We start from the raw sequence: 23,838 nt of genomic DNA on the forward strand, positions 1-23,838 counted from the left end.
AAGGGACTGGTTCCCACACTGTCTTTCTTTCTGGCAAAGCTCCTCTCCCTCAAACAGTAGCCAGGAAAACAGACTGAAAACACAGTGAGCGCCACACCAGGCCACAGATGTCTGAACTCCCAACAACCTCCCAGTTATATTCTTACCAATCTCAAAGGAACTGCTGAATGTGTGAACCAACTCCATGGGAAGCTCTGCGTGGCTGTGAGGTGAGTTGAAACTTCTGCCTATGGTATTAGAAGCTATTCCACAAGTTATCTCTTGATGTTGCGATCTTCTCCAAGTAGGGTTGCCAAGCTCAGGGCTTGAGAATAATTCTGTATCTTTAAGAGAAGAGAAAATTCAGCCAACTGCAGGTTTTCTTGCAACACTGTAATGGGAAAAACCACAAGGTGAAATTCTCTCTTCCCCTGCACAACTTTTAAAGATACAGAAGACCTCTTGGAGGCTGGGCCTGGCAACCAAGAGGTCTTCTGTATCTTTAAAGGTTGTGCAGGGAGAAGAGAGAATTTCACATTGTGGTTTTTCCCATTACACTGTTGTAAGAAAACCTGCAGCTGGCTGAATTTTCTCCTCTCTTAAAGATACAGAATCATTCTCAGGCCCTGAACCTTGCAACCCTAAAAGTGACGCACACACATGCAGGTGCACTGTACACCAAACCTTACCATGCCTCCTAGCGGAGGAACATCGAAAGCTTCCTTATACTGACTCTGCCATTGGTCTACCAAGTATTGCCCGCACTGACTGGAAGCGGTGCTCCAGGGTTGCAGACAGAGACATTCTCAGATTTACCTGGAGACGCTGCGGATTGAACCTGGAGCAAGCAACGCAGATTCTCTACCACTCAGCTACAGCCCTTCCCGGAACGGATTTCAGGGTTTCCCGACTGGACTTCAACAACTCTTGCACTATTCCTAGCTGAGGGCCTTGAAAAATGGTTCTGGGGAGGAAAAATGGAAATAGCCTGCCTTACTATTGCCTCCCTCTGAGGCTGAGAGGCAGTGGCTGGCCCAAGATCACCCAGTGAGCTTCATGGCTGTGTGGGGATTCGAACCCTGGTCTCCCAGGTCGTAGTCCACCAGTCCTGGCCAAATCGTGGCGCCGGGATGGGAAGGAGATTCCCTTTGGAAGGCTGTTGTTCCTCGCTTTCCCTCCCTACTGGAGAAATGAGGGACTCCAGGGGGACAACCTGGGAGATGGGCGGCGACCTGCTGCAGACCCGCCTCCCGGGCCGTAACGAGATCTCCCTTCCCTCGCTAGGCAGATCTGAAGGGTTGGCTTTGGGTAGTCGCTGCTTGGAAGGCTGGCTCGCTCTCGCTCCTTCTTCGCCATGCCGCGCCCCGAGGCGCTCCTCGCCCTGGTGGCCGCCCCGGCGCTGCTCGCCTTGACCCTTGTCATCTCGGGTCCTTGGAGGCTGACAGACGCTCCTCTGCCCCCGAGCCTGATGCAGGAGCTGGAGCGGCGCGAGATGGATCTGAGCCGCTTGGCAGCCTCCGCCCGGGCGAGCGCCTTTTCTTCTCCACCGCTGGGACGCGCCGTCACTTCGGAAGCTTTGGGCTGCGCGGAGCTGAGCGGCGTGACGGGCGTGCGCTTGGTGGGCTCCGGCATCACCAAGCTGGTGCTGAGGGCTGCTCTACCGCTCAGCGGCGGCGAGGTCGCCCTCAAGTCCGTGCACACGACAGGCGGCGACGTGAGCCGCTGCGTGCAACGCTATGGACACCCGAGAGGTTGCTACCGCCTCGCCGCTTATAAACTGCTCAAAGAGATGGTTTTCTTGCAGAGCTTGGAGCATCCCGGCATCATCAAGGCACGTAGCACCGATCTCGGCGGTTAGGCTTCCAACTACCGACCTAGTCTGCAATATTGAATTATTTGGGGGCGCAACCCAGTATATGCCTTTATCACGCAGTCATGTCTGTCTCTTAAAATTGCAGCCTAAATCCCACTGAAAATAATTTATGCCGTAATTAAGGTTGCCAGCCTTAATTTCGTGGGAAGAAGCCCTATTGAGCAGGGTCGGGATTACTTTTGAGGAAGCCCACGTGGAAACCGTACATTTAACTCCCCACCACCCAGTAACTTCAAGTGTGTGTGTGGGGGGGTCGGGCTTGGTTGCTCACTGGGGAGGAAAATGTTATCTGTACATGCTTAACTGCACTTTATTTTTCATTATAATTTTTTCACATGGCCTAGTACTTGATTCATCACCTTGAAAAATGTTAAAGGATTGCGTACGGCGCTGACCTCAAACTAACAGCACAGTTCTATGCATGCTTACTCAGAAGTAAATTCCATTATGTTCAATGGGACTTACTCGCTGGCAAATGTGTTTAGAATTATAAACTTTCACTGGTGCAGTCTATCCTTTTTTGTAAGAGGATCCCAAATGTAATCCCAAACTTGTTTACTTGGAAGCAAGTTCCACTGGGTTCAGTGTGGCTTGCTTTCAAGTAAGCGGGTCTAGAGTTGCAGCTTGAAAACATGTATTTAATCATTTTGCAGCAGTGGTGTGCATTATTTTGGCTTTAAATTGATTGCAACTGGATCCTAAATAGTTAATTTTATATAATGAAACGTGGGGTATGAACTTTATTTTTTTTTAAAAAAAGAGTATTTAATAAGAAATCTCGTTTAATTTAAGTAAAAGAGATTGAGTTCAGAGTCTAAACTGATGTAATTCCCAGTATTTCTGCTTTTCGCAGAGTTTTGGAGTTGTCAAGGGATAACCTGTCCCAGTAAAGTGCCTTTGGTAGCTTCAGCTGCTGTTGAAGGGTATATTTTTCATTTACCTGGGACAAGCCACTGATAATTGCTGGGGAAGGTTACCAAGACCATGTTGTATGCCATGATCTGCCACTTCCCTTATGCCTGCTTAGAAATTCACTTCCTGGTTATTCCCTTTCCTCTGCTCCCCCAATCTTATTAAGGAGGAAAAAAAGCTTTCCCATGATTGACAACTTTACTATCCTATAATAACTGGACAGAGGTCCAGTGTAGCCTTTTCTCCCTGGCCATCTTCCTACTTCCTTCTGAGGGTGGGCAGAAGGCAGACCAGGATGTACTAGTAGATCTTCGGGTGAGTTGAACTAGATTGGCAAGGGTATCTGGTTCCCAGTAGTTTAACAATGGAAATGGACTGCCTTCAAGTCAATCCTGACTTACGGTCACCCTATGAATGTGGTTTTCATGGTAAGCGGTATTCAGAGGTGGTTTAGGCAGTGACTGGCCCAAGGTCACCCACTGAGCTTCGTGGCTATGTGGGGGTTCGAATCCTGGCCTCTGAGGTTGTAGTCCTAGGATAGGTAAAACTGACCATGGGGGAAGGGGAGGGGGAAGGAGGGAATTGGAAGGGGATGGGGGATGGAAAGGGTGGGGTGAAGGAAGGGGGAGGGAAGGGGCAAGAGGGGGAGGATAGGAGGGAGGAGGAGGGGAGGACATGTTTGATCGTTTGTATGCTTATTGAGTTCAATGGGATTTATTGTTGTTATGTGCCTTCAAGTCGATTATGACTTATGGCGACCCTATGAATGGAGTTTTCATGGTAAACGGTATTCAGAGGTGGTTTTACCATTGCCTTCCTCTGAGGCTGAGAGGCAGTGACTGGCCCCAGGTCACCCAGTGAGCTTTATGGCTGTGTGGGGATTTGAACCCTGCTCTCCCAGGTCATAGTCCTAGAATAGGTAAAACTGGCCATGGAAGAGGAGGAGGAGGAGGGGGAAGGAGGGGATTGGAAGGGGATGGAGGAGGGGATTGGAAGGTGTTGGGTAGAGGAAGGGAGGGGTGAAGGAAGGGGGAGGGAAGGAGCAAAAGGGAGGTGATGGGAGGGAGAACCAGGGGAGAGTAGGTTTGATCATTTGCATGCTTATTGACTTAAATGGGATTTGTTGTTTTTGTTATGTGCCTTCAAGTCGAGGACTTATGGCAACTCTATGAATCAGTGACCTCCAAGAGCATCTGTCATGAACCACCATGTTCAGATCTTGTAAGTTCAGGTCTATGACTTCCTTTATGGAATTAATCCATCTCTTGTTTGGTCTTCCTCTTTTTCTACTCCTTTCTGTTTTTCCCAGCATTATTGTCTTTTCTAGTGAATCATGTTTTCTCATTATGTGTCCAAAGTATGATAACCTCAGTTTCATCATTTATTATTTATCTATTTATTTATTGGATTTATTAGACGCCCTTCTGGCAGGTTGTCCCACCACTCTGGGCGATGTACAGTAAAAATATATAATACACTCAGTATAAAAACATATACACAGAAATTAAAATCACATTTTAGCTTCTAGTGACAGTGCTGGTTTAATTTGTTCTAACACCCAATTATTTGCCTTTTTGGCAGTCCATGGTATGCACAAAGCTCTCCTCCAACGCCACATTTCAAATGAGTTAATTTTTCTCTAATCTGTTTTTTTCACTGTTCAACTTTCACATCCATACATAGAGATCAGGAATACTATGGTCTGGATGATCCTGACTTTAGTGTTCAGTGATACATCTTTGCATTTGAGGACCTTTTCTAGTTCTCTCCTAGCTGCCTTCTTCTGATTTCTTGACTATTGTCTCCATTTTGGTTAATGACTGTGCCAAGGTAATGATAGTCCTTGACAAGTTCAATATCCTCGTTGTGAACTTTAAAGTTACATAAATCTTCTGTTGTCATTACTTTAGTCTTTTTGATGTTCAGCTGTGGTCCTGCTTTTGTGCTTTCCTCTTGAACTTTCATCAGCATTCGTTTCAAATCATTACTGGTTTGTGCCAGTAGTATGGTATTGTCTACATATCTTATATTATTGATATTTCTCCCTCCAATTTTCACACCTCCTTCATCTTGGGCCAATCCTGCTTTCCGTGTTCTGTGTTCTGCGTGTAGATTAAACAAACAGGATGATAAAATACACCCCTGTCTCACACCCTTTCTGATGGGGAACCAATCGGTTTCTCCATATTCTGTCCTTACAGTAGCCTCTTGACCAGAGTATAGGTTAAGCATCAGGACAATCGGATGCTGTGGCACCCCCATGTCTTTTAAAGCCTTCCATAGTTTTTCATCATCTACACAGTCAAAGGGTTTGCTGTAATCTATAAAGTGCAGGGTGATTTTCTTCTGAAATTCCTTGCTCCGTTCCATTATCCACTGTAAGTTTGCAGTATGATCTCTGGTGCCTCTTCCCTTTCTAAATCCAGCTTGGACGTCTGGCATTTCTCACTCCATATATGGTAAGAGCCTTAGTTGTAGAATCTAGAGCATTACTTTACTTGCATGAGATATTAAGGCAATAGTTTGATAATTGCTGCATTCCCTGGGATTCTCTTTCTTTGGAATTGGGATGTATATGGAACGCTTCCAGTCTGTGGGCCATAGTTAGTTTTCCATATTAGTTGACAATTTTTTTTCAAAATTTGGACAGATTCTGTCTCAGTAGCTTATAGCAACTCTATTGGTATGCCATCTGTCCTTGGTGATTTGTTTCTTCCAAGTATTTTAAGAGCAGCTTTGACCTCACATTCTAAAATTTCTGGTTCTTCATCATATGGCTCCTCCATGAATGAATCTTGTCATCCTGGCATCTATTTTATAGAGTTCTTCAGTGTATTGCTTCCATCTTCCTTTTATTTCATCTCAGTCAGTCAGTATGTATGTTCCCCGGTTGATTATTCAACATCCATACTTTTGGTTTAAATTTCACTTTCATCTCTCTAATCATTTGGAATAGGGCTCTTGTTCTTTACATACATGCTTACCTGGGAGTATGTTCCATTGAAACTAGTGGAGCTTACTTCTGAGTAGACATGTCATAACTCCACATACCTGGGAGTAAGCCCCATTGAAGTCAGTGGGACTTACCTCTGAGTAGACTTGGTTAGGATTGCAGCCTTGGATCACCTTGTGAATGCCTCTCCACCCTACCGCCTTAATAGATATTTGCATAAAAGAAAGGGTGGGGAGAACTGTGCCAGTCTGCATCTGTGCTGGCGGATTTTGCATACTTGAGGGAAATGGGAAATGTTTAATCGCAAACATCAACTGCACTTAGATAAGGCAAGCCTTTGCATCTGCATTCTGTAAACTAAAGTTTCTCTTTCTTGGTTCAATTATTGTTAATGATCTGACAGAGCTCATAAGGCTTGGGCGGGGGGGGGGAGACCCACAGAAAGCAGACTGCTGTACCTCTTTGGAAGAAAATTACTCTTGGCTAGGTTAATCGTAAATAAACATCAATGGGAATGCACTGTTCTCAGGGCGGTGTAAACATTCAGCTTCAAAATGCAGACTAATTAATGTTATGATTTATATCCAGTATCAGCACGCTTGAAACCAACCACATAAGAATATTATTACTGTGGAATCTCATAAGACCAGTTGAGGTTTTTTTAATCTGGTATTTGCCTTTCTACAAACACACACATATACTGTACTTGTCTTTTAACTTTTGTAAATGCTGGAATTAGCTTTCTATCTATATTAATATGACATTTTTGTGGTTTTGACAGTTGCAGGGCCAGTGCTACAATCCTAGTTTTGATCCTGAAATGAAGGTGGTCACCATCCTAGAGTTGGGAACGCCTCTGGAGATGATTCAGCTTCTGCAGACTCCCTGGGAAGAGAGATTTAAAGTAAGAAAACAAAAACAAAGTGAGGTTTTATCAATAGGATTTAGACCTCAGGCTGAGTTCATTCAAAGATTCCATGACTGTGGTTTAGAGCAGATGGGATTGTTTTGATCTCCTCAGTTTGCTTATGGAAACAGTCTTTTGAATAATCTTGCTTTGATTTCTTTGAAATTGCATTTCACCTACATCCCCATCACTGATAATAGTTTACAGAGTCACAAATGGTTTGGAAAAATGAGCCTGGGAATGTTTGATCTTTAACTATAATGCAAAAGAAGAAAATAACCTGCACCAAGTTTAACTATGTAAAAATCCATTCTACCCTTCCCACTCATAGTAAAAATGCCCTACGGAATCTACTCCTTAGGAACATAGGAAGTTGCAATACTCCAGGTCACACTATTTATCCATCTACTCAGTATTATTTGCTCTGACTAGCAACAACTCACCAGGATCTCAGACAGAGAGAGGTCCTTCCCATCACCTGCTATGTCAGGTGTGGGGAACATTTGGCCCTCTGGATGTTGCTGAACTACAGTTCCCATCATCCCTGATCCTTCACCATGTTGGCTGGGGCTGATAGGAGTTGGAATCCCAACAACATCTGGAGGGCAAAGATTCCCCAGCTGTGTGCTACTTGATACTTTGTAAGTGGAGATGCCATGCATTGGACTTGGCACCTTCTGCATGCCAAGCCTGCACTCTACCAGAGTTATGTGCCCGCTCACATAAGATAATGGTCTGTATTGTTTCTAGCTTCAGGGGCTGGGAGGAAAAGATAAAATACAATTTTGGGGAGATGAGGAATGTTGTTTTTGTTACGTGCCTTCAAGTCAATTATGACTTATGGCAACTCTATGAATCAGTGACCTCCAAGAGCATCTGTCATGAACCACCCTGCTCAGATCTTGTAAGTTCAGGTCTGTGGCTTCCTTTATGGAATTAATCCATCTCTTGTTTGGTCTTCCTCTTTTTCTACTCCCTTCTGTTTTTCCCAGCATTCTTGTCTTTTCTAGTGAATCAGTCTTCTCATGATGTGTCCAAAGTATGATAACCTTAGTTTCATCATTTTAGCTTCTAGTGATAATTCTGGTTTAATTTGTTCTAACACCCAATTATTTGTCTTTTTCACAGTCCATGGTATGTGTAAGGCTCTCCTCCAACACCACATTTCAAATGAGTTGATTTTTCTCTTCCCCACTTTTTTCACTGTCCAACTTTCACATCCATACGTAGACACCAGGAATACCATTGTCTAAATGATCCTGACTTTAGTGTTCAGTGATACATCTTTGCATTTGAGGACCTTTTCTAGTTCTCTCATAGCTGCCCTCCCCAGTCCTAGCCTTCTTCTGATTTCTTGACTATTGTCTCCATTTTGGTGAATGACTGTGCCAAGGTATTGATAATCCTTGACAAGTTCAGTGTCCTCATTGTCAACTTTAAAGTTACATAAATCTTCTGTTGTCATTACTTTAGTCTTTTTGACGTTCAGCTGTAGTCCTGCTTTGGGCTTTCCTTTTTAACATTCATCAGCATTCATTTCAAATCATGACTGGTTTGTGCCAGTAGTATGGTATCGTCTACATATCTAAAATTATTGATATTTCTCCCTCCAATTTTCACACCTCCTTCATCTTGATCCAATCCTGCTTTCTGTATGATATGTTCTGCGTATAGATTAAACAAACAGGATGATAAAATACACCCCCGCCTCACACCCTTTCCGATGGGGAACCAATCGGTTTCTCCATAGAGGAATATCAGATCAATAGATTAATCTTTATTTGCGTAAGTCAAGCTGTTCGACAAAAGGAATGGACCCAATCTATTAGGATGTTCTCCAGTGCAATCCTCATGGTCTAGTGGGTGACACAGGAGAGGTCCCATAGAGTAGGCTGTATCTAGTACAGCAGCGACTGACATGATAGTTTAGTTTGAGCATTTGTAAAAGTGTACCTTACAGTAAGGTAGCAACCAAGATAATACTGCTTATGCCTGTTTTCCAGATTTATAGTGTTACTTCTACAGATCACTCGCACATCACTAGAACAAATGTCATTGCATGCATTTGAATGTTGGAAAATCAGGTTCAGTTCTTCACCTTATTTATTCCATTTTTATCTCACATTTTCTCTAAGGAGCTCAGGGTCATATACCTTCATTTTATCCTTGCAACAACCCTGTTAGATAGGCTAGGTTAAGAGATAGCGACTGGTCCAAGGTCATCCAGTGAGCTAGGTGGTTGATAGGAGGTTTGAACCTAGATCTCTGACTCTTATCTGACACTAACCACTACACCCCACTGTCCATTTACGAAGATCCTTAGTTGTCCTTGGGTCTGCTCTCTCACTGTAATCTACCTCACCTCAGAGGGTTGAGAATAAAATGGGAGAAATCCATGTGTGTTAGTTTCAGTTTTCTTAGAGTAAAGGAGTTTTTCAAATAAATAAAAGATAAATCTGTAGGGGTTGTTCAGGAAAAAGAAGTTAATTTGGCTGTAGGGCTGATTATGGGAGACTGTTGGGAAAGTCTCCCAGTTCCAGATGAGTTCCTTAAGAGAAGACTGGAGGAATATGAGTTGGCTGTGCCATTTGGCAGAGTGAGGTGGCTGTGTCAGGCAACAGCTACTATGGTTTAGGTGTGGGGAAACTGGCCTGCCGGATGTGCTGAACTATAACTCCCGTCAGCCCCAGCAAGCATTGCCAATTGCCAGGGATGATGGGAGTTGTAGTTCAACAACATCTGGCAGGCCAAAGGCTCTCCACATCTGTACTGTGGAGCAGAGAGCAGTGGTGAGTTGCTGGAGGACAGAGCTGAGTGTGCTATACAGCTCCTCCCTTGTTTGCCAAAGCTAGGTTGCTGCCCTGAAGTGTGGCGGAGGATACTGTTGTCCCATGGCCAGTGCCAAAGTAAGATTCAGCATAAGCAATTGGAGAATTGAGATTGCTGGTAGAAATAATAAATCGATCAATTGATTGATCCAGTCAACAGATCTGATTATAAAACATATATTATCAACATACAATATAGTATACAAGATTATGGGACATATCTCAACAGATAGGAAAACATGGTTACATTTGTTTGGATAAGATTTTTATGCGCATCTTCATTCCTCTCCACTTAAATTTAGTTACAACCCCCCCAATAATCTTCAGGTGATCTGTTCAGGATACAAAACGTTACTGGATTAATCCATTCTTTCTGGACATCCCAATAAAAATGTTACAATAATAAGATATAGCTTACTGTTTCAATTTCTTCTGAATAAGTGGTGAAATTTGCCACATCTAGTTTGTACTGAAGTTTTTGTAGAATTATTTTGTGAGATAAACCAGCCTTTTATCAGTTGAGGTATTGTTTAACTTGCACTGTAAAAGCCCTCCAGGTATCAAATCAAAGGCCAATTTGAGATCTACAAAGGCTGCAAGCAGCCTCTCACTGGCAGGAGTATTTTTCTGCCAGATGCGCTAAAACAAAACAATCTATAATAGAGGAGCCTCTTCAAAATTCTGGATGTATTCAACGTAGTGCTAACTTGCTGGTTCTGTCACCGCAAGGGTTTCTTGTTGCACGGTGGGACTTCTCCCCTCCCCCCATGCCACCTAAATCTGTTCTGAGGGTTCCCCCAACCCTCTGGAGGAAATTTTGGGATGGCATGGGGCATGCACAAGGGGGAAAAGAGAGGGGGAGTCCTGTTGCACTAGTGCAATTATTTAGTGGAATGTTCCCCAAAATATTTTTCTGTATCAAGCCAATCCACATATTTCAATATAAAGAAACTAGCATATAGTTTTCCAATGAGAAACAAGTTTATTGATCTATAGTAGGAGGGGTCAGATCTACACCACTTTTTGTGAATAGGAATAATTATTGTCTGCTGCCAAATTTCAGGCACAAGGCTGGATTCATTAATAAAAGCAAAAAGAACAGACCACAGTGGGGCTTTAAGTAATTCAAGGGCAAAATCAGGTCTTCCTGAGAGGTGACTAGAGCCCATTCTGGGAAATCTGAAAAATTATCTGCTCCTGAATAAATTAAGATGTTTATGTCATTGAGGATAACTACAAAAATATTGTTTCCAGATGCATGAAGAAATACAATGCTCAGACATTCTAATGTTTTTTTACTCTCTTTGTTGGAAGAGGGAACTGACAGTCATCTTCCCTAATTTCTGCTGTATTAGTTGTACTACTTCTTTGAATAAAGAAAGGAATCTGGCAATATTCTAACGTCTTTTTTTATATTGTCAATAGACATTATTCACTTGTTGTTTTTCCATAAGGGCACATTCCTGATCAAATGGCCGGTTAGTCAGAAATGCGGAGCCCTTGTTTAAAAAGGTGCTATCTACAGTTAGATTCTTCTGAAGGGCAGTCACGGCAGAAATTAAATGACAACACACTTGCAGGATCTCATTTTCCTGATCCAGAAAAATTATATATAACTATTACAGTGGGGAACAAAACACATACTTAATTCGTGTGGAAAACATTTCACTTTCCACCAAATTTAATAACTCTTGTTTTGTATAACATTGTAATAAGTATACGGTTTTAGTGACTAACTGCATCCTTCCAGGATCCATAGGAAAGTTGTCTGAAGTGCCTTTTGATACTTTTAATTATTATCAATGCTTTTCTTGTGATGGAACTCACAGGTACAGAGTACCATCTTTTTGTTTTTTGCTGCCCAATAAAAACATTTTATGCTGGCATCCACAACACTTTTATCAAGGTATAAGTTCCAGCATCTCATTTTTTGCCAGAAAAAGCACATTATTATTTTATTTTAATGTACATACTGCTTAATGCGAAAATAGGCTCCTAAGTAGTTTACAAACCAGCTAGACGAAAAAGTATAAAAATTCATAATTATAATATGCAATAAAACAATCCAATTAAAACATTAAAATAATCTATCTAATCTATCTATATCTCTGTATAGTGTATGTGCCAGCTTCATCCCTTCTGCAATATTCAAATACTCCCAGAAAATCAGTATATACCCCATCTTATTTTTCAGGTTTGTCTTGATTTGGTTGAACTGCTCCATTACTTGGCAAATTCTCCTCTGGGTTCTGTTGCCCTTCTGGATTTCCAGCCCAGGCAATTTGTTATGGTGAATGGGCTCCTGAAAGTTACAGACATGGATGATGTGAGCACTGAAGAATTGCCATGCAAAGGAGATGAGGACTGCACCTTGGAATTTCCCACAAAAACCTTCTCTCTCAAATGTACTGCACATGGGAAATGCGAAGGAATAAATGAGAAAAGGAATCTTTTCAATGCATACCGGTATGTTGGGATAATATTTTTAAAAACTGTAAAAAAAAAAATCATCCTGAATATCATAGTGAAATGTTTTAATAGTTGGATGATTTTATGTCTACTTTTTCTTCAGAAGCCACTTGGGGAAACTACTTTTCTGGAGGCACATTTTAAAAACAAAAATTAAAAAATAGCCTTTTATTTCATGCATTCTTTTCTTCAGGATTATTATGATTTAAACATTAGTGCATGATGTATGTCCTAGAATCAAAGAACCCCTTCCACATGCACCAAGTGCTCATCAAGTCTTCCCCTGCAAACACCATCTTGTGTTACATTTGAGGTTGCTTGCAGGTATTCCCCAAATTTGAGGAGCAGCATACCCTGTGTGATGTGGGTGGTTGAGGCTGAGGCTGAATGGAGGAATGGAGGAAAGCAGTGCTGGCCTTGGATATTTTCACACTTGAAGGATGGCTCCTTGCTCTGAGATTGATGATGATGATGATGATACAGAAATTGAGACTGGAAGTAGGAAGGAATACTGGAATATGCTGATTGATGGCGATGAGGTTCAAAGATGTATGGAACTCATGGGGACTTCTGAACCCCTTCCTCCATGGTGGCCTTATCAGAAAGCAACATGAAGAGGTTGCATCAGGCAGCAGATTCTCATAAGAATGAATAACATAAAAGACTTCCCTGGCCATAATCATAATCCTGGCAGTGCTTGCAAAGGCACCAAGTCCCAACAACCAGTTGATCATTTGCAAAGCCCAATTTCGGCAGGGAGCCAAACCTTTATCTGCCTCATGCCTGACTTCATACATGATGTCACCCGTAAGGCAAGTGGGCTTGGCCTGGCCAAAAAGGTCTCACAGGCCAACGGGGGAAGTCTGAAGTGGCCTAATTAGGTTCGTGGGCCTGAGGTTCCCTCTGCCTGCCATAATGTTACCATGTTACTGTACCATTACCTGCATCTGCTTCCCCGTGCAGAATAAAATGGGCAGTTGCTCTACATGAAATGAGATCATTTTTAGTGCTGGGAGAGGCATGTGCCATAGCCGAAGCTCCATATCAACAGCAACCTTTTCATGGAGTAAAGCTGCCTGGAAAACAGTGTAAATCAGAAAAGTAGCTTTCAGTAGCCTCCTCTAGAATGCACACCTTAACGTGGTGAGGGGGTTTGAGGGTTTTGAAGAAACTGACAGCAATGCCATTGGGAGTCTAGACCAAGAGGCTAGACTCCTAGCAGTGGCACCCAAGGTGGAATGGTCAAGCTGAGACACCAGAATAAGATGCATCCAAACTCAGAGGAAGGCAATGGTAAACATATCTTAATACCTCTTACCATGAAAACCCTAAGAACAGAGTATCCAAAATGCAACATGAGATAGTGCTGGAAGATGAGACCTCCAGGTCAGATGGCACTCATTGAGCTACTGGGGAAGAACAACGGACAAGTACGAGTAGTGCTGTGACTAATGATGCAGCTGTGCCAAAGCTGAAAGGAAGCCCAGAGGCTGATGCGCACAGATGTGAAAGGAGAGTCCGGAGTTGTACAACACACACAATAGGAACATGGAATGAAAGAAGCATGAACCAGGGAAAGTTGGAAATTGTCAAGCAAGAAATGGAATGCATCAACATTACAATACTTGGCATGAATGAATTAAAATGGTTGGGAATGGGACATTTTCAATCGGGCAACTACAAAATATTTTATGCAGGAAATGAGAAATCAGGAAGAAACGGGGTTGCTTTAATAGTGAGAAGTGATGTAGCAAGAGCAATTAGAAGCTATAACACAAGGTCTGAATGAGTTATATCAATGAGATTTAACAAGAAACCTATTAACATAACCATCATCCAAGTCTATGCTCCGATGGCAAACACAAAAGAGGATATGGAGAGATTTTATGCAAATGTACAGGAAGAAATTGATCACACACCAAAACAAGATGTGCTGATAATCATGGGAGACTTGAATGCAAAAGTAGGGAAAAGAGAAGAACTAGAAATTGTGAGGAAATGGGTCTTAGGAGATAGACATGAAAGAGGAGAGAGACTTACTGAAATCTGTGAAGCCAGTAATTTGTTTCTTGCAAACACATTGTTTGAGCAACCAAAAAACAACTGTACACGTGGACATCACCAGATGGTCAATATAGGAATCAAATTGGTTATATAATTGGTAGCAGAAGATGGAGAAGTTCCATACTTTTTGCGAAAACAAGACCAGGAGCAGACTGCGGTATAGATCATGAACTGGTAATATTGAAAATCAGAGTAAAGATAAAGAAGAACAACAAAGCAATCATAATGCCAAAACACAATTTAAATAACATCCCAGAAGAATATAGAGATCAAATAAGGAACAGATTTGAGGCTTTAAACTTAGTTGATAGACAACCAGAACTATGGAGTGAAGTCAGAGACATGATCAGGGAAGAATGCAAAAAGACAATACTTCTTGTTAAAAAGAGAGAAAGACCTCAATGGATGACTGACGAAACTCTTAAAATGGTTAAAGAAAGGGAAAGAAAAAGCAAAAGGATACAGAAACACATTCAGAACCCTAAATGCAATAATACAGCGACTAATGCATAGGGACAAAGAGAACTACTATAATAATTATTATATAGAAATAGAAGAGGACAACAAAAAAGGCAGAACAAGAGCCCTATTCCAAAAGATTAGAGAAATTAAAGGGATATTTAAACCAAGGGTGTAGATCTTGATTGTGTAGATCTTGAAAAACTCTGGAATGATTTAAAGGAAATGGGGGTGCCATGACATCTGATTGTCCTGATGCCCAACCTATACTCTGGGCAAGAGGCTACCGTAAGGACAGAATATGGAGAAATTAATTGGTTCCCATTCGGAAAGGATGTGAGGCAGGATCATTCAGACCATGGTATTCCCGATCTCTGTGTATGGATGTGAAAGTTGGACAGTGAAAAAAGCATATAAGAGAATAATCAACTCATTTGAAATGTGGTGTTGGAGAAGAGCTTTGCAGATTCCATGGACTGTGATCTTGATAGGCTGGAGCATTGGGCTAAAAACAACAGAATGAAATTTAACAGGGATGAGTGTAAAGTTCTACACCTAGGAAAAAGAAACAAAATGCACAGTTATAAGATGGGGGATACTTGGCTCAGCAATATTACATGTGACAAGGATCTTGGAATTCTTGTTGATCATAAGCTGAATATGAGCCAATAGTGCGATGTGGCTGCAAAAAAGGCAGATGCTATTTTAGGCTGCATTAATTGGATGTTAGAACAAATTAAACCATTTGGGCTGATTGCAGGTGTTGCCACCACTCACCATATGCTCAGAGGCACATGTTACCAAATTCTTCCAAGCTACACAGGAAGTGGATTGGACTGTGAAAGACCAACCCAAATGGTGTTTGCATTTTGACCAATTTGTAGGGCAGTCCAATATCTCAGAGAGGAGTTCAGATCTCCTGCTCCCCTGGTGCATTCACTATAGCTGCCCAATTTCCCTGCTTTTTAAAGTTTGATAGAAATAGCTGTGGGCTATAGGTACATTCTTGAACCGCAAGGTTTTTTGCCAATTAGTGAATATATATATATAAACATAATTGTGATTAACAAAACAGAGGTTTTTATTGTATTAACAAAACGTTTCAGCTTCCGCCTTCATCAACTGCTAACATTCAAATGCTGTTACCAAGGTGGCAGTTATAGAGCTTTGAGGATGGAATGCTCAGAGGGGCTTCATTTGCAGAAGCTAAGTAGTGGTGGTCCTCCAGGTTCAGGCCATGTGGTGCCAATGTGTCCAGAGAGTATATCGAAAAGTTCTCCCTTTTGGTCAATGCTGCTGGATCTGCTGGCATCTCTATTGCTGTAATGGAAAAGTCCAACAGGCTGTGACCCTTGATGTTAAAATGCTTTGCAACTGGTTGCTCCACTTTTTTTTGTCAAGATTGCCGACTTGTGGTTCCTGAAGCGCATGCGTAGGTCAGTGGTGGTCTTTCCTACGTATTGGATATGACATCCTGGTCTTTGCGCTCGATGATGTAAACTATATTGCAGGACTTGCAGGTGATGTTCTGTTTGATGTAATATGTCCTGCCTGTGCTAGTGCTTGTAAAAGTGGCTGTCTCCCTGAGGTACACACAGGTGATACAGCGTTTGGAGTGACAAGGATGAGACCCTGGATTGGTGATAGGTGGCTTAAGCACAGCTCTCACCAACAGTCTGCGCAAATTAGGAGGTTGGAGAAATGCTATAATAGGAGGCCTGCTGATGGGCCCTAGTAAGATGTTCAGAGTTTGCCAGCAATGGGTAGCTCTCCCTGATTGCTTGGTGATAGTTAGGAGATGCTGGATGGAAATCTACCACAAATGGAATCCGTTGCTCTCTGCTCTTTGACACCTCAGTATGATGGAGGAGGTTTTCTCTGGACAGAATGGAGGCTCAGTGGATGTTGCAATTGATAATATGTGGAGAATATCCTCTTAGAAGAAGGTGTTCTTTAAGTTCACTGATCCTTCTCTGGTATTTATCTTCAGTGTTGCAAATAAGTTTGATTCTAAGAGCTAAGCTATACGCAGTGTTTTTCTTTCTATGCTTAGGATGGCAGGATTTCCAGTTTAAATAGGTGTGGGCATCAGTGGGTTTGCTGTAGAGATCAGTGGCTATTTTGTTTTCAATGGTGAGAAGGACATCCAGAAAAGGGATATGCGGATTGTCATTTGTACTATTAAATGTAAACTTAATAGATGGATGGATAGAGTTGATGTAATTTTTAAGGATATATATACATATACATGGGGGTGGTACTAAAGGGACTACAAAGGTAAAATTTAACTTAGAAGGCATAAAATCAGTGTCAGGCTCTTCCTTCAGTCCCTCCCAAAGGCTCTCCGGATCAAGATTGTTTTTCAGAAGCCTCCAGAAAACCATCAGGGAGAGAGCAGAGCGGACTTCTTGGGGTAGGGTATTCCAAAGCTTGGGGGTCACAGCTGAAAAAGCTCTCTCCCATGTGCCTGTCAGTCTAACATCTTTTATTCCAGGCACGCAGAGGAGACCAGAGGCAGATGATCTTAAATTCTGGGCAGGTACATATGGGTGTAAGCGGTCCCTCAGGTATATTGGTCCAAGGCCGTTTAGGGCCTTAAAGGTCAGAACCAGCACTTTGAATTGGGCCTGGAAACAAATTGGGAGCCAGTGGAGTCGATAAAGCACAGGGGTGATATGCTCCCTGCACTGTGCTCCAGTTAACATTCTGGCTGCTGCATTTTGAACCAACTGCAATTTCCGAACCGTTTTCAAAGGCAGCCCCACATAGAGTGTGTTACAGTAATCAAGCCTCAATGTCACCAATGCATGTGTCACTGTGGCCAAGTCAACTGCCGCCAGGAACAGACACAGCTGGTAGACCAGTTTGAGTTGGCCAAAAGCACTCCTGGCTACCGCAGCCACCTGATATTCAAGCAGCAGGGCAGAATCCAGGAGGACTCCCAAACTGCAGTCCTGCTCCTTCAAGGGGAGTGTAACCCCATCCAGAATAGGTTGCAACTCTGTCCCCGGTGGAGTTTTTCCCTTGACCAGCAGTACTTCCGTCTTGTCTGGATTAAGTTTCAGTTTGTTAGCCCACATCCAGCCCTTCACAGTCTCCAGGCACCGGTTTAGGATGAGCACCCCCTCCCTGCAATCAGATGGAAGGGAGAGATAGAGCTGAGTGTCATCAGCATATTGATGACATTGTACTCTAAATCTCCTGATGACCTCTTCCAGCGGTTTCATATAAATGTTAAAGAGCATGGGAGACAAAATGGAACCTTTCGGTACCCTACAAGCCAACGGCCAGGGGGTGGAGCAGTAGTCTCCCAGCACCACTTTCTGGGTCCTGTGCGTCAGGTAGGACCGGAGCCACCATAAAACATTGCCTCCCAATCCCATCCCAGCTTAGACGGCCCAGGAGGATACCATGATCGATCGTATCAAAGGCCACCGAGTTGTCCAGCAGCACCAAAAGAGATGCATTCCCCCTGTCTGATGCGTGGCATAGGTCATCAAGGAGGTTGACCAAGGCAGTCTCTGTCCCATGACCAGGCCTGAAGCCTGATTGAAAAGGGTCTAGATAGTCCGATTCATCCAGGAAAACTTGGAAAATTATGAGAGATGAGATTCAAAGACTTTTCAGTATTTGACTCTAGTTATGTCATGCTGTAGTAATAGTTAAGCCTGGAAGATCATTGACATAGCGTTTAAGATTTTCTAATATATAGATATATATATTTGTAGGTATTTCTTCACATATCTCTTGCCACACACTGCACCCTTTGTTTTGCAACCGATTCTGAAGGAGATCCTGAATGCCACAGGTATGTGCTGATAGGAATCTTTTGTTAAAATAAATTTGTTTAAATAAGAGCTGCTTTAAAGCTTTGTCCTCCTTTAAATCATTTTCCCTCCCCTCTGCAAATGTAGGTGATTTGCGATATGGAGCAAATGAAACCCTGAGAGCTTTTCAGAAAGTTTTGCATTTATACAAGGCTGGACTTTATCTGCAGAAAAAGTCTTCTCATTTGAAAGGTACAGATTTCACACAGTACTCTTAACGCCTTTACATGATGGTTTGATCTTGGTGGGGAATATCAGACATCAGACTATATGCAGTGAGCCCCAGTACAAACGAAATGAGTTGCTCTAAATTCTCATTGAAATCAGTGTGAAAAGCTAGTCACAGCTAGCTAAAATCCTATTGACTTCAACCCAACTCACTTTCCCTGGATGGGTGTCACTTGCAGTTGGCATTGTTCTTGAAGAGGGAAGCAGAATATTGTGGGTTCCCTTTCTGTTAGGCTACTTCCAAAGTGTGCCAGTGCAATGAGGGTGTGTTGGGGTGAGATTCACAGCTGATTTGCATAATAGCCTTGCTAGGGGAGATCAGTTCTACATGAAGCAAAGAATCATGGGAATAATTCCTGTTTCCCCTGCTGATTGTCAAGTCCAAAATAGCTCTCATTTTCCATGATATATTTTCTGTCGCTTTCCTTCCCCCAGAGTACATTGCCTTAAAGGGATTTCATACAACGGGTGTAGAGGACTATAAATGCTGGCCGTCGTACAGCCATTTGGGATGCATGCTGTCTGTTCACAGTGCGGAGGAAGCTGCCACCATTTGCAATGCCCATCCACAGTGTCAACATTTTATCATCACTCTGCAGACAACATGGACAGGTGGGAGCAAGTGACTTAATCTTGCTAACGCACATAAATCATGCCCTTCCCCCACCCTGATTTCTTCTTTTTTTAAAAAGAAAAACTCCATAGTTCTTTTCCAGTACAGGGTCCAGTAACCTGCTATAGATGAGACATTAAAGATTCACTTAAAATACAGATAAGATTCCATGTAATGCCCTTTAAGCTACCTGTCCTATCCCTCCCTTTAGGTGCGCAGGTATTTTTTTTGACTGACAAAAATTGTACCGGTATTCCGGCATAGGCACAGATAGCAGCAGCATTTCTACACACACTCCTGTGTCAATACAACTAAAATAATTGAAAAAGGCAGATCCTAAAGGGAGAGGGCTTGCATGGCGATTGAATGAGATCTTAGACCTCCTACACAGTGGGGAACAGTGCGCGTGTGTATAATGGGTGAGGGATGAAAACAAGACATTCATTGCAGCCATGTGAAAGACAGTTGTGCAAAATGCTGGTATATCAGTTGGAAACTCAACTGTTCCTTAATTCAATAGGTACTGCAGTGTGAAAGGAATTTTAGAAATTGGGACAGAAGCGATACCATTAAACTAACCCAATAAGCCTCATAGCTGAAAGCAGCCTTTATAAACATTATAACAAATAATGGCAATGAATAAACTGTTGCAATCACTTGCTGGGATAACTTTAATATTTTTCTGTCTGTTTGGACGCATGTGATTAAACTTAGAGAGAGCCCACATTGAAAGAGACTCATGTTCAGTTCTACAGCTATATTGGGCTAATTCTTTTCTTCTCTACCTCCAATCCAAGGTCAGAACTCTTTCCATTTGTTGTCCTAATTATTTTTGAGCGTCTTTGCTCTGCATCATTAAACAACTTCTGTGTCCTCCAAGCAACGCAGGATGATGTAATCTGTGTGGCATGTATAAACTTTTGTCTAAATACCTTGGGGTATTTGAGATGAAAGGTCTAGAATGAATGATGCTCTTTCAGTTACAACAATGATTTGAATGATATTCTTTTTATCTACCTAAGTCCCCAAACCAATGCATTTTCACAAATGCCCTGTAATTAGCACTGATTACAGCCTTTCTCTGAAAGTAGCTAGAGTGTGTGCATGTGCATATATATTGTATGCCATACATTGTCCCATTTTAGCTGACACTTTTTACAGCAATCAGAGCTATTACCCTTAATGTGAATAATGAAGGATACAGATTAAAGCAAACCAGCCATTGAGGTTAAGAATGGAGTAGGCACAGGTACTATTTGCAGCCTTCCTCATCTGGGGTTCTGCACCAAGTATTTAAGGCACAGCTGGGGAACATTTGGTCCTCCAGATGTTGCTACTTGCTGTGCCCCCTTGCGTCCATGCATACAGGAAAAATATCTGCAGAAGTATCTGTACCTTCATGATTTGGCTTCCGGATCATGTGAAAGTGTTCACATGTACAGCTGTACATGTGAAAGGCACCTTCCCTGCAGACATTCAGCCTGTCTGCATGGATGCCAGGAGAAAGAAAACTTGGCACAGCCCAGCTCTTACCTGTGGGTATTACACCTGAATATATCTATATCAACTATAGATAGCTGTCATAATAGATTCATAATGTGGTGGTGCTGATCTATGCAGTCAATATTGCATACACACAAACATTTATGAGAATAGGGACCAGTCACCGTGGTAAGATTGCTTAGCATGAACATTGGCCCTTATTACAGTGGCTGCAACAGGGAACCACGAGGGATGCTGTGGTTCTTTATTGCATAGGCATACAAATAGGACATCTTGTTTTCACTTTCTGGAATGCTTTTATATTTCCAGTGTCTCATTTTATCTTAGCCTGTGTTAACAAATAACTGCTTTTACTCATCTTGATTTGTTCTCCCACCCCTCCCTACGTTATTTCCTCCTTCAGGGCGTCCACTTGCTTTGTTTCAAAGCAACTTGACTGACTTAATTCCAGGCGGCGACAACATGGTGTATGTTAAGCCATCTGCAACTTCATGGGCAAGCCTCTAAATGGCCAGCCTGAGAGGGCACAGAGTCATTTGACAAGGAATCATCACCGGGACTAACTTCACCCACTCAGAGGGGATGAGCTGCTTTATTACTGCTTCAAGATGTTTCTGTGTGACTGCTTTGCCTGAATCAAAGGGTGCTGTTCCAATGATCAAAGCAAACATTATTTTGGTGAAATGGAATAACCTGGCCAAGTTGTTTATCTGATCCTATGCTCAGTGGTTAGAAATGGGCATAACTTGATTTTAACCACTACTAAAGTCTTATAATGGCTTGCCACCAGCTGCATCAAGCCCACCAGCTAAGGAATGGAAGTTACCATGAGGGGCACCTTGTTGTGTGAGTTCTAGATTGTTGCATCAGTCCAACTAGCATAGATGGAAGGAGGCTGCCATGCACGTAGCTTTTAACTAGATGAAGATCTATGCACACAAATGTTCCTGTTTAATTACACACTTTTTGTTTCCAATAGATAATTGACAGCTGGTAGATAAATCCATCCTCAGGATCTCCTCCAAAATAGCTGATCGGCACTGATCAGCTCTTTCGGAAGGGGTCATGAAGATGGACTTAAATTTCCTTGCTGCCATCTTCCTCTGGAAGTGGAGGTCGTTGCAGACTTATGGTGTGTTGTAATATTTGAGTATATTTACCAATATACAAGTCAACCTGTATACCTCCACCTAAGCTCAAACTTTCCCAGTAGCAAATTCCACTGTTGCACATCAGATTCCCAGAGAGAGACAGCCCACCTCTCCTCCTGGGCTTTCCAGAGCCCACAGCTAGCTTTCTCCCTGTGTCCCTCTCTTTCTGAAAGTCAAATGCAGTGTGTTCTATTTCACAGACATAAATCTAGATTACATCATGGGGGAGGTACACCTTTTGTCAACATGTTTCTCACTTTAAGATGTGTGTCCTGCCATTTCTGAGTCATTGTGGGCCATTTATCTCTTAACTGCTTTGGCAAAAGGTGTGCCTGGCATACTTTTCTACTAAGGAACATTCCAACAGTCTTTCTGACTTCATTGATCTTCCAACACTCCCCAAAAGGAAAGAAAGGGGGACAGATATTTATTTTGGAAAAAGCCCAGGGTATCTCAGCTGATGATTTTGTTTTGATGTACAGCTTTTTTAAAAAATTGTATCAACCTTGGAGGTTTTTCAGCGTAACTTTCAGTGAAAGAAATCCTGATGAGCAAAATGTTCAAACTATTTATGTATCAAAGCATATTCTATATAAAATGATATTTTTTCCACTTTGAAAATGGATTGTAATTCCTTTTTTATGGTTATATCTTATGATATATAATAGGCTTAAAAACTACTACAAAGTGTTATCCAAAAGCCCATCCTCACAAGTTGTTTGCTGACTTGCTATGATGTCATGGAATGTTCATGAAGAGTCTGACTTCTTAAGAAAGAAACCAGGGCTGCTTCATTTGTTAGTGTCTCAGTTCAGATTTTTATATATCCAGCTATACACCAGGGATGGAAAGAAGATAGATTGGGATCTACTGGTAGAACTCTGGGTTATTTGTAAAAGACAAGCAAGAATGTCTAACTCCCAGTTGTAACAATGGCAGTAACAAAATGACTCTGTATCCTAAATAATGAAGAAAGTTTGAGGTAACCAGAAGTGGACTTTTGTGTAGAAGGAATGGAAGGAGCTTACATTCAGTTCTGGTACTCAAAATCTTTCCTGGGCCCAGAATTCTTTAATTCTCTATGGGTTTTGTTTGCACAGGCTCTGCTTAGGAGATCACACAGTTTTAGTACAAAACCAAGTAGATCCCACAAGCCTGAACTGCGTCCACCTCTGCTACACCCACTGAACTCAAAGGGACTTACCTCTGAGTAAATAGGGATAGCCTTATGCTGTAAAAAGCCTACGTATTTACATGTGGTTGGCACTGCAAGCAGCTTGAAATGTTTATGGGCATACTTCTTTGGTTGCTCTCGCTGTGTTTTCACATGTTCTAAATGATTCCCTGGTTGTATTGGACAAGTGTGAGGATGCCCATTTAGCCCTTGGGTGGGATAGGATGTCAGGGTGTTTACTTAGAATGAGGGAAAACCCAGGCTCCGGTATAAAGCCTGACTACATCACCAACTCCTAACAGATCCATTTTGAGGGGGGAAATTTACTGGCAACATAATACAAACACAATAAACCCATAAGTGATAATACCGACAGTAAGGCTACTTCTTGGAGCAATATCTTACCACTTCGTGAGCTTTTAAAACAAAGTTAAAATAATATTTAGTGGAGCCCACACAGAGAAAAAATAGAACGTGAATATAATTATCCTCCACCACATGATCCCACATTGAGTTACATCAGCCTGGTAGAAATATTAGGGATGTATCTGAGTAAATCATGATATTGAGTAGCAAAATCAATGGACTTATTGGTTATGACTAACTTAAGCCTGTTGATTTCTGTGGTTCTGCTCTGAGCGTGACTTAGTCAGATACAGCCTTTTTGTGCTCACAGAGAGTAAAAAAAGAGGAAGACCAAACGAGATGGATTGATTCCATAAAGGAAGCCACAGACCTGAACTTACAAGATCTGAACAGGGTGGTTTATAACCCAGCTATTGGAGGTTGCTGATTCATAGGATCACCATAGGTTGTAGTCGACTTGAATGCACATAAGGATCTTTCACAGAGTGAAATTCAGGGATGAGTAACCTCTGTCCCTCCAGGTGGTGTTGGA

The 23,838-nt window shown here is 42.2% G+C and overlaps 1 protein-coding gene across 1 annotated transcript; it reads left to right on the plus strand.

Annotated features, from left to right (window-relative positions):
* Positions 1-1,147: 1,147 nt before the first annotated feature.
* On the plus strand, positions 1,148-22,387 carry LOC133377665 (extracellular tyrosine-protein kinase PKDCC-like). Its single transcript, XM_061612125.1, has 7 exons — positions 1,148-1,810; positions 6,499-6,621; positions 11,647-11,918; positions 18,173-18,252; positions 18,359-18,463; positions 18,935-19,111; positions 21,019-22,387. Exons 1-7 carry the CDS (start codon positions 1,334-1,336, stop codon positions 21,120-21,122), a joined length of 1,338 nt encoding a protein of 445 aa, XP_061468109.1. The 5' UTR covers positions 1,148-1,333; the 3' UTR covers positions 21,123-22,387.
* Positions 22,388-23,838: the final 1,451 nt, after the last annotated feature.

The sequence above is a fragment of the Rhineura floridana genome, chromosome 2, assembly GCF_030035675.1.
Source record: "Rhineura floridana isolate rRhiFlo1 chromosome 2, rRhiFlo1.hap2, whole genome shotgun sequence".
NCBI classification, from domain to species: domain Eukaryota; kingdom Metazoa; phylum Chordata; class Lepidosauria; order Squamata; family Rhineuridae; genus Rhineura; species Rhineura floridana.

What these genes read in the sequence shown, in the direction of transcription:
- LOC133377665 (XM_061612125.1), top strand. Translation starts at nt 1,334, where the DNA reads ATGCCGCGCCCCGAGGCGCTCCTCGCCCTGGTGGCCGCCCCGGCGCTG. An exon ending in AGCATCCCGGCATCATCAAG is followed by an intron (nt 1,811 to 6,498) that starts GCACGTAGCACC and finishes TGGTTTTGACAG; the next exon opens with TTGCAGGGCCAGTGCTACAA. An exon ending in AATCTTTTCAATGCATACCG is followed by an intron (nt 11,919 to 18,172) that starts GTATGTTGGGAT and finishes ATATATTTGTAG; the next exon opens with GTATTTCTTCACATATCTCT.